Source organism: Chanodichthys erythropterus, chromosome 10 (assembly GCF_024489055.1).
Source record: "Chanodichthys erythropterus isolate Z2021 chromosome 10, ASM2448905v1, whole genome shotgun sequence".
In the NCBI taxonomy this organism is placed as follows: Eukaryota; Metazoa; Chordata; class Actinopteri; order Cypriniformes; family Xenocyprididae; genus Chanodichthys; species Chanodichthys erythropterus.
In genome coordinates, this window is record NC_090230.1 from 50796122 (window position 1) to 50809025 (window position 12904).

Genomic DNA, 12904 nt, shown 5'->3' on the forward strand with positions numbered 1-12904 from the left:
GCCATGGAAGTGATTGGAACACCTGCATTCAGTGATTTGCAGGGGTGTCTCAATACTTTTGGCAATATAGTGTATCTTCTTTTGTGTTCAACAGAAGAAACTCATACAGGTTTGGAACAACATAAGGGTGAGTAAATTAAGACAGAATTTCATATTTGGGTGAACCATCCCTTTAAGCTTCTATGACTTTTTTACACTTTCAAAAAAAGTGTAAAAAAGTGTCACAAAATTGCAGAGTTGGTCATTTAAGTTTAAAAACTGTCTGAAATTTGGAAATACTTATCTCAGAGTGCCACTTTATGAAGTTCCTGGATATTCGTAGATATCACTAATTGCCTGGTAAATGACCAGAAAATGCATTCTTAGAAGGCTGCAATGCAGTCGCTCTGGCCAAGGAGGTCCCGTAAGAGTTCAGTTCTCAGACTTTATTTAAATTTTCATAGGGCTATGCCAAAAATCATTTAAAATGCTCTATTCAGGCTCCATTCTGTGAATTGAGAAAAATACTGAAGGCAGTTACATATTGAAATATTAAGGCAGTTGGTGGGTGGTCATACATTTTCAATAAATAATTAAATATAAATATTACAGGTCAAATAAACATATTTGTTCCAGAAGTGATATAAAAGGTGTCCCTTAGTAGCTATGCAGCAACATTGTTGTGCAACTTTAATACTATTCAATATTTAATTATTTCAAAACTGTTGCTGAGATACAATTCAGAGTAGGCCTACCAGCTACTGTTATGTATAGCAAACAACAACCAAAATTATTATTTAATTGCTTTTAAACAAGATTTGCAATTTTGCTACAGTGGGTCTTCAAGGGTTAAAACATTCAGAACTTTCTGTTTTTCAGAAATGTTTATTTATCACATCAGGGCCATGTCTTTGTAAGGTGTTCATGCTCCTTTGTACTGACTTAGCTGCATCTTTTGTTCATGTGATAAAGTCTGGCAGAATCTATTAAGTACTTCATGAGTTTGAGTGAGAAAAATATGTCTCTGTCCTTGCATATTGGGCTGACAGCCTGCCAAGGACTGAATTTAAGAACACAATATTGAAGCACAGTGGGTTCAACACACCACCTAAAACTCTAGTAAAGGCAGCTAAAGCACTGAGTATTTTTAGCAAATGATGCCTACTAAAGCACTTTTGATGTATAACATTTATTAACAATTGTCCACTTTTTTTATCATAATACAAGGTACTATGCTGATATAATGACAATATTTATGTATGTGATGCGATCTGGGAAAACCCGTCGGATGTCGGGATGGAACGTTTTCAGTAAAGTCCAAAAATTGGTAGAATACCTTTTTTTTTTTTTTTTTTTTTTTTTTTTAAATCGGCCTTGAACACTACAAAGACACTTCACCTATCAAAATAAACCACATAACATGTAGAATGAAGGTGTATTAAAGGTGCCCTTGATTCAAAAATTGAATTTACCTTGGCATAGTTAAATAACAAGAGTTCAGTACATGGAAAAGACATACAGTGAGTATCAAACACCATTGTTTCCTCCTTCTTATATAAATCTCATTTGTTTAAACGACCTCCGGAGAACAGGCAAATCTCAACATAACACCGACTGTTACGTAACAGTCGGGGTGTACGCCCCAATATCTGCATAATGCCAGCCCATGATGTTCCCAACATTATAAAAGGCATTAGACAAGGGCAGCCAGTTAACGTCTGGAGCTGCACCTATGAGCTGCACACAGCCGAATCACTAGGTAAGCAAGAACAACAGCGAAAAATGGCAGATGGAGCAATAATAACTGACATAATCCATGATATCATGATATTTTTACTGATATTTGTAAATTGCACATTAGCATGTTGCACTGTTAATGAGGTTAAAGTTACCATCGTTTCTTACTGTATTCACGGAGACAAGAGCTGTCGCTATTTTCATTTTTTAAACACTTGCAGTCTGTATAATGCATAAACACAACTTCATTCTTTATAAATCTCTCCAACAGCTGTTAGCCACGGAGGACAGCCTCATTCACTCAGAATAAAACTTTAACATCCAAATAAATACTTTAATCACATAATTCGAAGCATGCATGCAGCATGCATGACGAACATCTTGTAAAGATCCATTTGAGGGTTATATTAGCTGTGTGAACTTTGTAAATGCGCTGTAATATACTCGACAGCTGGTGTGGCAGAGAGCACGCGATTTAAGGGGGCGGCGCGGGGCGTAAATCAGTGCATTGTTAATGATGCCCCAAAATAGGCAGTTAAAAAAAATCTATGGGGTATTTTGAGCTGAAACTTCACAGATACATTCAGGTGACATCTTAGACTTATATTACATCTTGTGAAAGGACGTTCTTGGGCACCTTTAATGCAAATTTCCCACCAGTGCTGTATAAACTGTGGCACGCAAAGATTTTTTTTTCTAATACGTTATCGTGAGAAGGCAGAGCACAAGAGAACAACGGAGCTATAATGAACACGTTCTTATAATGTTTATTATTAGATCACATCACAAATATATAAATACAATTTTTTAACAGCAAAGCAAGACAGATATGGGTATAATCTCAAAATGTTCACATCAGTCCCCCTAGTTGGGACCCTAATGTCAACATCCTTTATATTCCAGAGATATTTGAAGCATGCTCCCCAGTCCCAGGCACACTGTGATTCTATTTTCTCATATTGCTAGTTTAGACCCAACATATCTGAATTGTACTAATGCATTCTGTGGGATAGGAGCAGATGAATAATCTCATTCAAGTCCAAAGAGCTGCCTGGGCTTTCATTCCTTCTCCCCTTCCTCCTTGCCACTGCAGATTCCATTACAGAACAAAAGCTACAGCACATGGTTACTGCTCATGATCAGTGCATCTTACCAGCAACCACAGGGACAGCCTCTACTGAGCATGGGCTGAAATGAAAAGCTCTGAACTCGGCACAGCAGCACTGTGCTTGCATAAGCAGAATGGACACCTGCTTTTGTATTATTAAACATCGGCAGAAACCGGTGTAGTAACAAAAACAAAATGTTTCTACTGAAACAACTGAAAGGTAAAGTGATACTGTTATATTTAAAGTATGTTTTCTCCCACACATTTATTCTGAGTTCCTTTTTTAATGTTTCAAAGGAACTTTAATCACAAGAATAAAGATATATTCTAGGCTCATTTCTTAAAAGTTTTACTACTCTCATTGAGGTTACAACACGCTTAATGAGTCAAAATTAGATGTTTTTAGCTTGAACACACTGAACTTAAGATGATACCTGGACTACATTTAGACTAAAAGCAATGTCCTTTCACAAGTTTATTCAAGTGCGCTATTTTAGTCTTTTAAACTAAAAATTAGAAAGTATACTTTCTTTTCATGCTTTCTTTCTTTACTACTCAGAAATAGGTAGGGTTATTTCACCCAAAAATGAAAATTCTATCATTTATTACTTGCCCTCATGCCGCTCCACACCCGTAAGACCTTCGTTCATCTTCGGAACACAAATTAAGATATTTTAGTTGAAATCCGATGGCTCCGTGAGGCCTGCATAGGGAGCAATGACATTACCTCTCTCAAGATCCATAAAGGTACTAAAAACATTAAAATCGGTTCATGTGAGTACAGTGGCTCAATATTAATATTATAAAGTGACGAGAATATTTTTGGTGCGCCAAAAAAAATAAAATAAATAACGACTTATTTAGTGATGGCTGATTTCAAAAGCCATTCAAAAATCGCTATTTTTGCTAATAACTTCTGAATGGTTTGTCCAGAAATCATAAATGAGGTCAAGTCAGATTCGGGGTATCATGCTGAATGGATATCGAATGATATCCATTATTACCATATCAGCCATTTTGGCCATTGGACATTTAGAATTTTGTGCTAAAATGCTGTATTTTATGAACGCATTAGCGTATCGTCACAAAACTCGGTATGGGTCATCAGCACAATGCCCTGAAGGTGCCTGAGAAGTGTTGCACCCTAGTGGTAAAATCAAATATTCAAATGCTTATCACTTCGACTGTGGTCGACTTATTTTCAAAAGAGTCATGTCCTTAGACTCCTGAATCCCTGCCAAGTCCAACGATACCAAACATGCTAGGTTTTGACTTATAGTTTGTCCGCCATGTTGAATTTTGCGAAAAACCTGCTTTTTCGAAATCAAATAAGATCATCTTCAGTCCATTCTGGATAAAAAATTATCAAAAGCTTTTCGGTAAATCAAACCATTCTCAAATAACACACAAATTAATTTAACGTAGAGCACCCAATTTGGACTCATAGCTGTATCTCTGCAATGCTTTATCATATTCAGACCAAACTTCATACATATCATCCCAAGCAAGACCAGAGCCTACATGCTGAGTTTCGGCGCAGCGCCACCTACTGGTTTGGATATAGAAAAAATGGCAATTTTTGCTTGTAGTTTCAGATAGGTTTGTCCAAAAAATCATAACTTTGGTCTTGTTAGATTCAAGGCATCATGCCAAGTTGAACGCCAAGTTGAACGATATCCAATTTTCCCATACACCCAAAAAAAGATTGTTTGATGCTCTTCAGTTTATTTAAACAATTTATTTTGATTCAACACCATTGTATCAGGTTTTCTGGTTTAAATGTAATTGATTCATGTTAAATTGACTTGAAACGATTACTCTTTGACTTAACTTGATGTTATCATATTGGAATAACATGTTTCAATCAAGTAAACCAAGACTCAATCAAACAGGATTTTCACTTCCCATCATGCTTTGCAAAGGGGCTGAACTAGGAGTGTAAATATTGAAATAAATGCTATTTTAAGCAGTTTTTAGGAAGATGAGAAAATGCAAAGAATTTTTAATGTTTACTGTTCTATTATGTTGGTATTTAAAAGTTTCTGTTAATTAATAGTTTTAGGGTTATCATTGTGGTGAAGTGTTGCAATTGTGCTTGGGTTGAGGACCTGCTAGCAAACTTTCAAATTACTTTAATAAGAAAGTAATCACTGTAGTGCTCTGGGTTGCATTTTCCAAAAGCATTGTAAGCCTACGTTGATTGTAAGACTATTGCCACCAATGGACTTATGATCAATTTAGGCTTTACAATGTTTTTGGTTAAGGCAATTTAGGATGAATCCAGTATCACATCTAGATTTCTAACACAGAACATCACAAAAGTTATATAAATCACAAAATTAAACAAGAATAATTAATTGTAAAACATCAATGTATATGAAAAATAAAAAAAATTATTTATCTATTTATTGCTTTTTAAAAAACATTGCAAATTATTTGGGCTGACACTATTAAATTAAGCTGTGCCCAACCATAGTAAATAAGTTGAATCAACCTTAATAAATTAAGTTGACCCAATGCAAGTACATTAAATTGGAATAACAGAATTGCATAATATTGAAATAACTTAATCATGTGGAAATCCTTTCCATGATTTTTTTTTATGTTCGTTCAAAGAGTTATTTTTTTTTTTGAGTGTATCAGCCATTTTGGCTGTCGGCCATTTTGAATTTTGTGCAAAAATGCTGTATTTTATGAACGCATTACCGTACTCAGTATGGGTCATCGGCACAAGGCCCTGAAGGAGCCCGAGAAGTTTCAAACCAGCGCCACCTAGTGTTTTTTTTTTTTTCATATGCTTATAACATTTGATCTAGTTGACTTATTTTCACGGGAGTCATATCCTTAGCGAGTGTCATTGTTACCTCACTCTGACCATACCACATTAATTTGGTCACAGTGCCACCTATTGGTCGAAAGTGGTGAACCAGTAAATCTGTATTATTGACTGTATATATCATTTTTCAGCTCTTTTGCCTAAAACAATCTTAATAGGTCTTTAATTGCTCACTTTTGCAGTTGGTCTGATGCTCCCAGCCATGTTGGCTGGCTTGTTGTGATTTTTTTGCTTGGCCCCGTAATTGCTGCTTGCAGATATATTTATAAGTGGTATATGTGGCCACATTATATTATATGTTATAGTTGCAGTACAAAAAAAAAACAAAAAAAAAAGTAAACTAGTTGTGTACTCAAAGTTTACTATTGTTACTTGTATAAGTATACTTTTATACAGTAAAAAGTGGGCCAATTTAGTCCCAATGAGTGAATAGTATACTTTATATATATATATATATATACACACTACTAGTACACCGATATTAGTATACTTACTACATAAAGTATACTTAAAGTCCCCTGGTGGTGAAAATCAAGTTTTTAATGTTATTTATATGTCTGTGTGGTGTTTTTAATCTGCTTAAAGACAACCATGTGCAAATCCATAAGTCAACACCATTGATGAGTATCTTCTCTTTAAAACAGCAGTGATTTAAAGAGTTTCAAAAAAGTGGTTTGAAATTGTTGATGTTTCTGACGTCACAAACTGCTTTGTAATCAATCACATTAATGTACCGGCAGGCTTTTTTAACATATCATTAACTAAGACCAATTTGAAGCAGGGGAGTCTCAAGAGAAGGTTATCACAGTATAATTTTCTGTTGATATGAAAAACGGGGTATGTTTAGCAATATAGCGGCTGTATGATGTATGTGTTATGATGAATATGGCTTTTTCCACTGATGTTCAGTTATGTGTATATATATATATATATATATATATATATATATATATATATATATATATATATATATATATATATATATATATATATATATATATATATATATCTGCAGCAGCTCCAGACATCTTAATGGTAGATGCATTTCATTGCTGGACTAGGAGAAAGAAGAAAAAAAAAAAAAGTTGCCAGCGGGCAAAAGTTTGCATCCGATGTAAATAGCTCCATAGTGGTCTATTGCTTCTATTCAAAATCTTAGACTAAGGAATGGTGAGGGGACTTTGGTAGGAAAAGAACTCCATTCAGCCCTGTCACCATCAATGGCAAAGACATTGGGGTGGTATAGGCCTACCTGGGGTCCTCTCAGTCAATAAACTAGAGTGGGCAGCTAATACACACTGCCTGTATAAGAAAGGGCACATAGGCAGGAGGTGCCACAAGCACCTATAGGTAGGAGGTGCCACAAGGCTCTAGCTTAATCAAGAAAGGTACCTCAGTCCACGAACAAACCTCAATCCCCTGCAGGTGGGCTGAAGGCAATGCTGTCCAGGCTCTCAGAAATCATGAAAACCATCCATATCATCAGGTCCAATGGAGTTCCCTGCTGTTATCAATGTTTGCAACTTTGTCTCATCTGAATATGTTTATAAACAAGTCTGCTGTAATACCTGAATTTCCTTTGTGGAATTAATAAAGTGTTATCTTACTTTCTCACAATCCAACACAAGTAGTATCTGCATAGGTAACACCAAGTGCATTGACAAGGTGCAAATGAATCTGTCATTTAAACACCCACTCATCAAGGTGGTGTTTTACACATAATCTTTAAAATAACACTAAAGCTGGAACAGAAAAACTGAAGCATCAGTTAAATGGAAACTTGTATTGTCTGGTATTGTATTAGCACGTCTCATTGTTTGTCCTATTCTCCATGTTCATTCTCTCATTAATTCAACTCAGTGATTTCATTGCTCAAACTAAACATTTACAGTCTAATAGCTTTTCTTATTCAGTATGTTTCATGTTTGGTTACCTCCATTAGCTAATTTAAACAAGTAGATTACTTCCAGTTGAGTATTTGGTTTTTTTTGCCATATACAGTTTCTCTTTTAAGTCCAAATAAACCTTTAAAATAAACATTCCCAGTGCAAATCTATTGATAAGATTTATCTCTTTGCAGTGAAACAGACACAGAACATCAAAGAAGGGAAGATGAAAATCATGATTTTACAGGTTTTTACTGGCTATTCCTGGCTGAACTGAAGCAGAGCCGCATCATGGGATTTTGCATGACTGTTAAAAACAACATCTTCACTTCACACTTAAGACTGTTATAAACACTGGCGAAAACTTTATACTATTTCCCTCGCTGCAACAATGTCATGCCAGTGATTAAAATATTGCATTCATGTCTCCATGGTCATTGTTTAGCACATGAAATATATACAAAATTAAAATGCAGCCTTTAAAATTTTCCAAAAGAGCTGCATAAAAACCACTTATGGATTTTTACAGATAAAGAGATAGATGCTTTTAAACATGACATTAGAGAGTGACGGAGGCATTTTGCCTGCTCTAATGGGTTGTGACAGTCAATATATCATTAGCCTGCACTGCAATTTTAATTATCGACAGATGTCTTTTTTTATTTATTATTTATAAGTTATTTCTTCTGCACTCTCAGAAGCTAAATGATGCAAACCCATTCCCAATGCAACAGGCATGGTTTTGCCTGTTTTTCTGAGGTTTTCAGAAACCCTTTTACATCTCAAGTGAATATCAATGTTCCAAACACAAAGCATAATAATCATAATCATCATTAAGACAAACAAAATGTAAAAGCTTTTCACAAGTGAAATAACTAATGAGGCCAAAATCAAGATGTAGATGTGTGGGGCAGGGCAGTGCTTTTTGGTAAAGGAACCATTGACTCCTGGTTTATGGTTTAACTTGTACAGCAACATTAGGAATGCACAACATATCTGCGGTCATATTGGGTATCAAACGGTAAATATGACTTTTTAAAGCTATCATTAACGTTTTGATGAATAAAAAATGCAGATATTTTCAATATGATGCTTGATGTCAATATAAGCATGTAAAGACCGGGAATTTTAAGATGAGTGTTGCAATCAATCACACAAAATTGTAACTGTTACCTAACATAAGCCAATATACTGGTTATCAGCTTCAAAACACAAATAATTATTGTATCAACCAAAAATGTCTATATTGGTGCATCCCTAGATTTATCTATCTTTATAATAAGTGGAGTCAAGGAAAGCAGACTAAATGAGTCAATCCCTTTTATGAGTCATTTTGAAGGACCTAAGGAGTCAAAGGTGCTTACCCTTGCTCTGGTGAATATTTCCAGCATGCACAATGAAGAAATTACCTCTATTTCCTGAGTCGTTCATTTGTTTTGATTTGATTTGATTTTAGGCTGCTTTCACATGTCATACCTCACATTCCCGGGAGCTGGATATGGTGCAGGTGCAGGTACCTGTCCCATTGCCCAGCACCTCCAAAGCTTCTGGCGTGGCTGCGGGGTTGTAGCTCATGTAATATTCCTGAAGCTGGGAGCTCAGGTTCTGCTCTGGCTCCTGACTCTTTTTCCTTCGCTTTCGGCCCACTGAACTCTGCTGCAATAGCCGGGTGGCACCAGGATAACGTTTCCAGGAGACATAAATTACCGACAGGACAAGGGACACTGAGAGGAACAGTGCCACGCCACCCATTACCACTTTGTGAAATGACGCATTGTCTTGCTCAGGAGCTGGTGTCACTAATAAGCTGTCGGAAGATGAGGGTGTCCATTGACGGGAGTCTCTGGGATCTAAATTTGCATGGCTGGGAAAGGTGGGTCGTTGAGCTGGTCTAGGGTGTGGAGGAGGAATGGGCGCCTCAGAGGCAGGTGAAGGCAGGGGTGGAGGCGGTGTTGTAGGAGCCATTGTCGAATCAGTTGGTTCAGGGGTAAGGTCAAAATTCGGATCAAAGGTCTGCAGATACAAAGGTGACTGAGCAGTAATTTCATAGTCATCACAGTCAATGAAGCTCCTTGAAGCCTCCATGACCTTCTCCCCTTGAAGGTGCTTGGGACTGCTGCAGATTATACTAGTGTCCTTGGTGCCTCTGAAATTCTTGAGCCAGACAACAAGTGGACAAATACCTGGCCCACAATCCCACATGTTGCCTGCAAGGCTAATGGTTGTTAGGGAGATCCAGGCAGCCACAACTTCCTGAGACACATTGGCCAGTTTGTTAGACTCTAAGTTGAGAACCTGAAGATTGGGAAGGCATTGAAATACTACAGGATCTAGAACCTGTATCTCATTGCCAGAAATATCAAGCTTCTGCAAGGTGTACCAGCTCCACGGAAGGCCTTGGTTGACAGCTCGAATACGATTCCACTGCAGGTACAGGGCACGAAGGTTAGCAAGGCGAGGAAAGAGAAAGAAGTTGATTCGTGAAAACTGGTTATGCTCCAAGTGGAGTTCCATAAGTCGAGACAAACCCAGGAATGCCGTGCGAGTTAGAACCCGAAGCCGATTATAGCCCAAGTCTAGAAACTCCAAGCTTCTGCACTCCAGAAAAGCCCGAACAGGGATTGTCGTAAGCCCGTTGGAGCGCAAGTGCAGATTCTGCAGTTTTCGAAGACCATAAAACTGGCCTGGCTGCAGCTCCTGCAACTTGTTGTAGGAGAGATCGAGACTGCGAAGGTTAGGTACTCCATGAAAAGTCACATTATGGAGCTGTGAAATCCTATTGGAGCTTAAGATCAACTCCTTCAATCGCCGCACTCCCTGAAAAGCACGACTATCCACAAATGTGATTTGATTGTGGTCCAGATACAGCCACAGTAGCTGGTTAAGATGGGCAAACTGGTAGGGGAGCATTGTGTGCAGGTCATTGTAGCGTAGGGATAGACCTTGGCAACTAATTGAAATATTTTCTGGGACATCCTGGAAGCCAGCTGACTCACAATGAACAATTTTTCCCTCGCAGCGACAGCTATAAGGGCACATCCTTTCTCCAGAACTGAACAGCAGCAGGGAGGAGGCTTGGAGGAGGAGGAGGCCTGCTAATCTCTTGTCACATGCAACAGAACCTGCAGAGGGAAATAGCACAACATCAACTTAACAGTTTAACAAGAGCAGCAAATTTATTTTGCTAAATATACAGTTATCAATGCTCATATGACTAATGCTGCTTCTATCCACACCTACACCTTTTTTTTTTATATTTTATTTTTAAATCAAACACAGAATCATTTGCAATTTTGATGAAATTTAATTAGCATTGACATTCAACAAGTGAAATATTAGCCAGGAGTGAAATACTGTCAGTCATAGGAATGTTAATGGTAATTAATGAAAGATGGTGATTTTATTTAACATGTAACAATTTGCTGTTTTAGACCATTGCTGATTTATGTGGCTAATGAGAATCCCTGATATTAGCAAGGGATAAAGTACAGTGTACTTGTATCACCCTGAACCTGAAGTAATTTATTTTATAATAATGTCCAAATTAATGTACATTATCGATCTTATTAGATGGCTACACACCAAATGAATAAATAAAAAAATAAAACAATAAACATGAAAGATGTCGATTTTGTCTTTTGTTTTTCTTTTCCAACAAATTGTGTTGCCCAAGGCACATTTTTATGAGTCTTTTAGCCTCTTTGTATGCTCCTTATTTCAGGATTGGTTGACTGCATAATTGGAATTTGTGGTTTGTATGTCTCTCTAAACTGAGCGGTAATAGATCAGTTCATGAAATAAAACCTTTCCAATCCCTGTCAAGATTAGCACACACAAAGCTATTACCTCTGATTGGTTTGCTTCTGACATCTGTCTCAGAACATGAGAGATCTCATATGCATGTCCTATATAAATGAGATCATATAGATCTCATATTCTAGCGCAACCTCATAAAGAGGACCAGTATATGATGTAGAGTGTTTATGAAGTTCTACACAGCATAAAGAATATCGCTATAAATCTGTTACGTTTTTGGCACCCTCTTTTGAATTAGAACAGAATTACATAAAGAGTCTCAAGAGCCATTTGGATTAATTTATAGGAACCATTTTTAAACTTAGTAATTATCACCTATGAACTAATCAACTTTAAGATATATGACTAATGTCCTGCAATATCTTTAATGCCATATTTTATACTGTTCTGTGGAAATTGATTAGTCATTTTAGAGCTGAATCATTACATCGAACATAATTACTCTGAAGCTATTACCCCTGCTATTTGAAATGTGTTTCATATTGTGTTATCCATGCCAGAAAAAATGAGGCAAAATGGACAATTTCATTACAATCTTTTGCATCTCATACGTTTTAAGTGCAACAGGACTTTTCTTTGCCAGGAAAAAAAAAAAAAGAATACAGCAATATGCAGAACAAAGAGAAAAATTGATCGAAGTCTTAATGTATAACCATTCAGTTGAAGATCTGCACTGCGTGTACCATGAACTCATTGTCTACTGTAAAAAAAAAAAAAAAAAAAAAAAAAGGAGGACTGAGGCCATCCAAGCATACAGAGCAAACTACAGAGTCATCAGTTTTACCAAACTATAATCCCATTGGTGCTGTTAGGAAAATTTCAGAGGATGCTAGAGAAAAAAAAAACAAAACACTGTCATTATATCTTCCAAGACTACTGTCCAGTGGTCTCTTTTAAAGGCTAAATGGTGACAAAACCAATTCAGAGTCCAAGCAATAAATATCATAATTGCATACCATTGTCATCACTTGCAGTTAGCATGCAGTGACCTGGTATAGATTTTTCTAGTAAACATATGACAATAAAACCCATCAAGCCGCTATAACCTATTCTCTGAAGCTTTTTGAGGAGGAAAAAAAATTGCCCAGCTTCATCTGAATCCGACTTGTTGACCATTACCAATTTGTATGCTTCACTGGTAGTCCATTACACTTACATGCATTATTTCCCTCTCTACAAGGACATACGATTGTGAAGTGTCATCATGTTTGGGTCATGTCCCACAGTCCATTTAAGTCTTAAGAGCTACAAGAAACAGGAAAGGTAAAACGAAGAATTAAGAATAAATTAACCCTCACAATTAGTATATAGAAACACACTCGGCACTGTCCATAAACTGCAGCCACAACAATACAAATGTCGTCTTAAAATATCCAGCCTCAAGTTCCTAGAAAAAATCTGTAAGTACAAGGGTGTACAAAAGTGCAAGAACTATTGTACCTGTTTATTTGTTTGTCATTCTACAATAATAGACATTGCTAACCCAAGGGGTCAAAGTTTGCCTCAATAGCATGGCCCTGTTATCAAAGGCTAGTTAGGCTG

The 12904-nt window shown here is 36.8% G+C and overlaps 1 protein-coding gene across 2 annotated transcripts in view; it reads right to left on the reverse strand.

The window, feature by feature from the left end:
- lrrtm4l1 (leucine rich repeat transmembrane neuronal 4 like 1) overlaps positions 1-12904 on the reverse strand; it is a 43514-nt gene that overhangs the window by 9928 nt on the left and 20682 nt on the right. Inside the window, exon 2 of one of the 2 annotated variants that reach the window (XM_067399403.1) lies at positions 9023-10668. In XM_067399403.1, coding sequence (XP_067255504.1) covers positions 9023-10668 — 1646 coding nt within the window. Of the gene's footprint in view, positions 1-9016; positions 10669-12904 lie in introns of those variants that run through there. The other variant, XM_067399404.1, reaches the window with a different exon arrangement.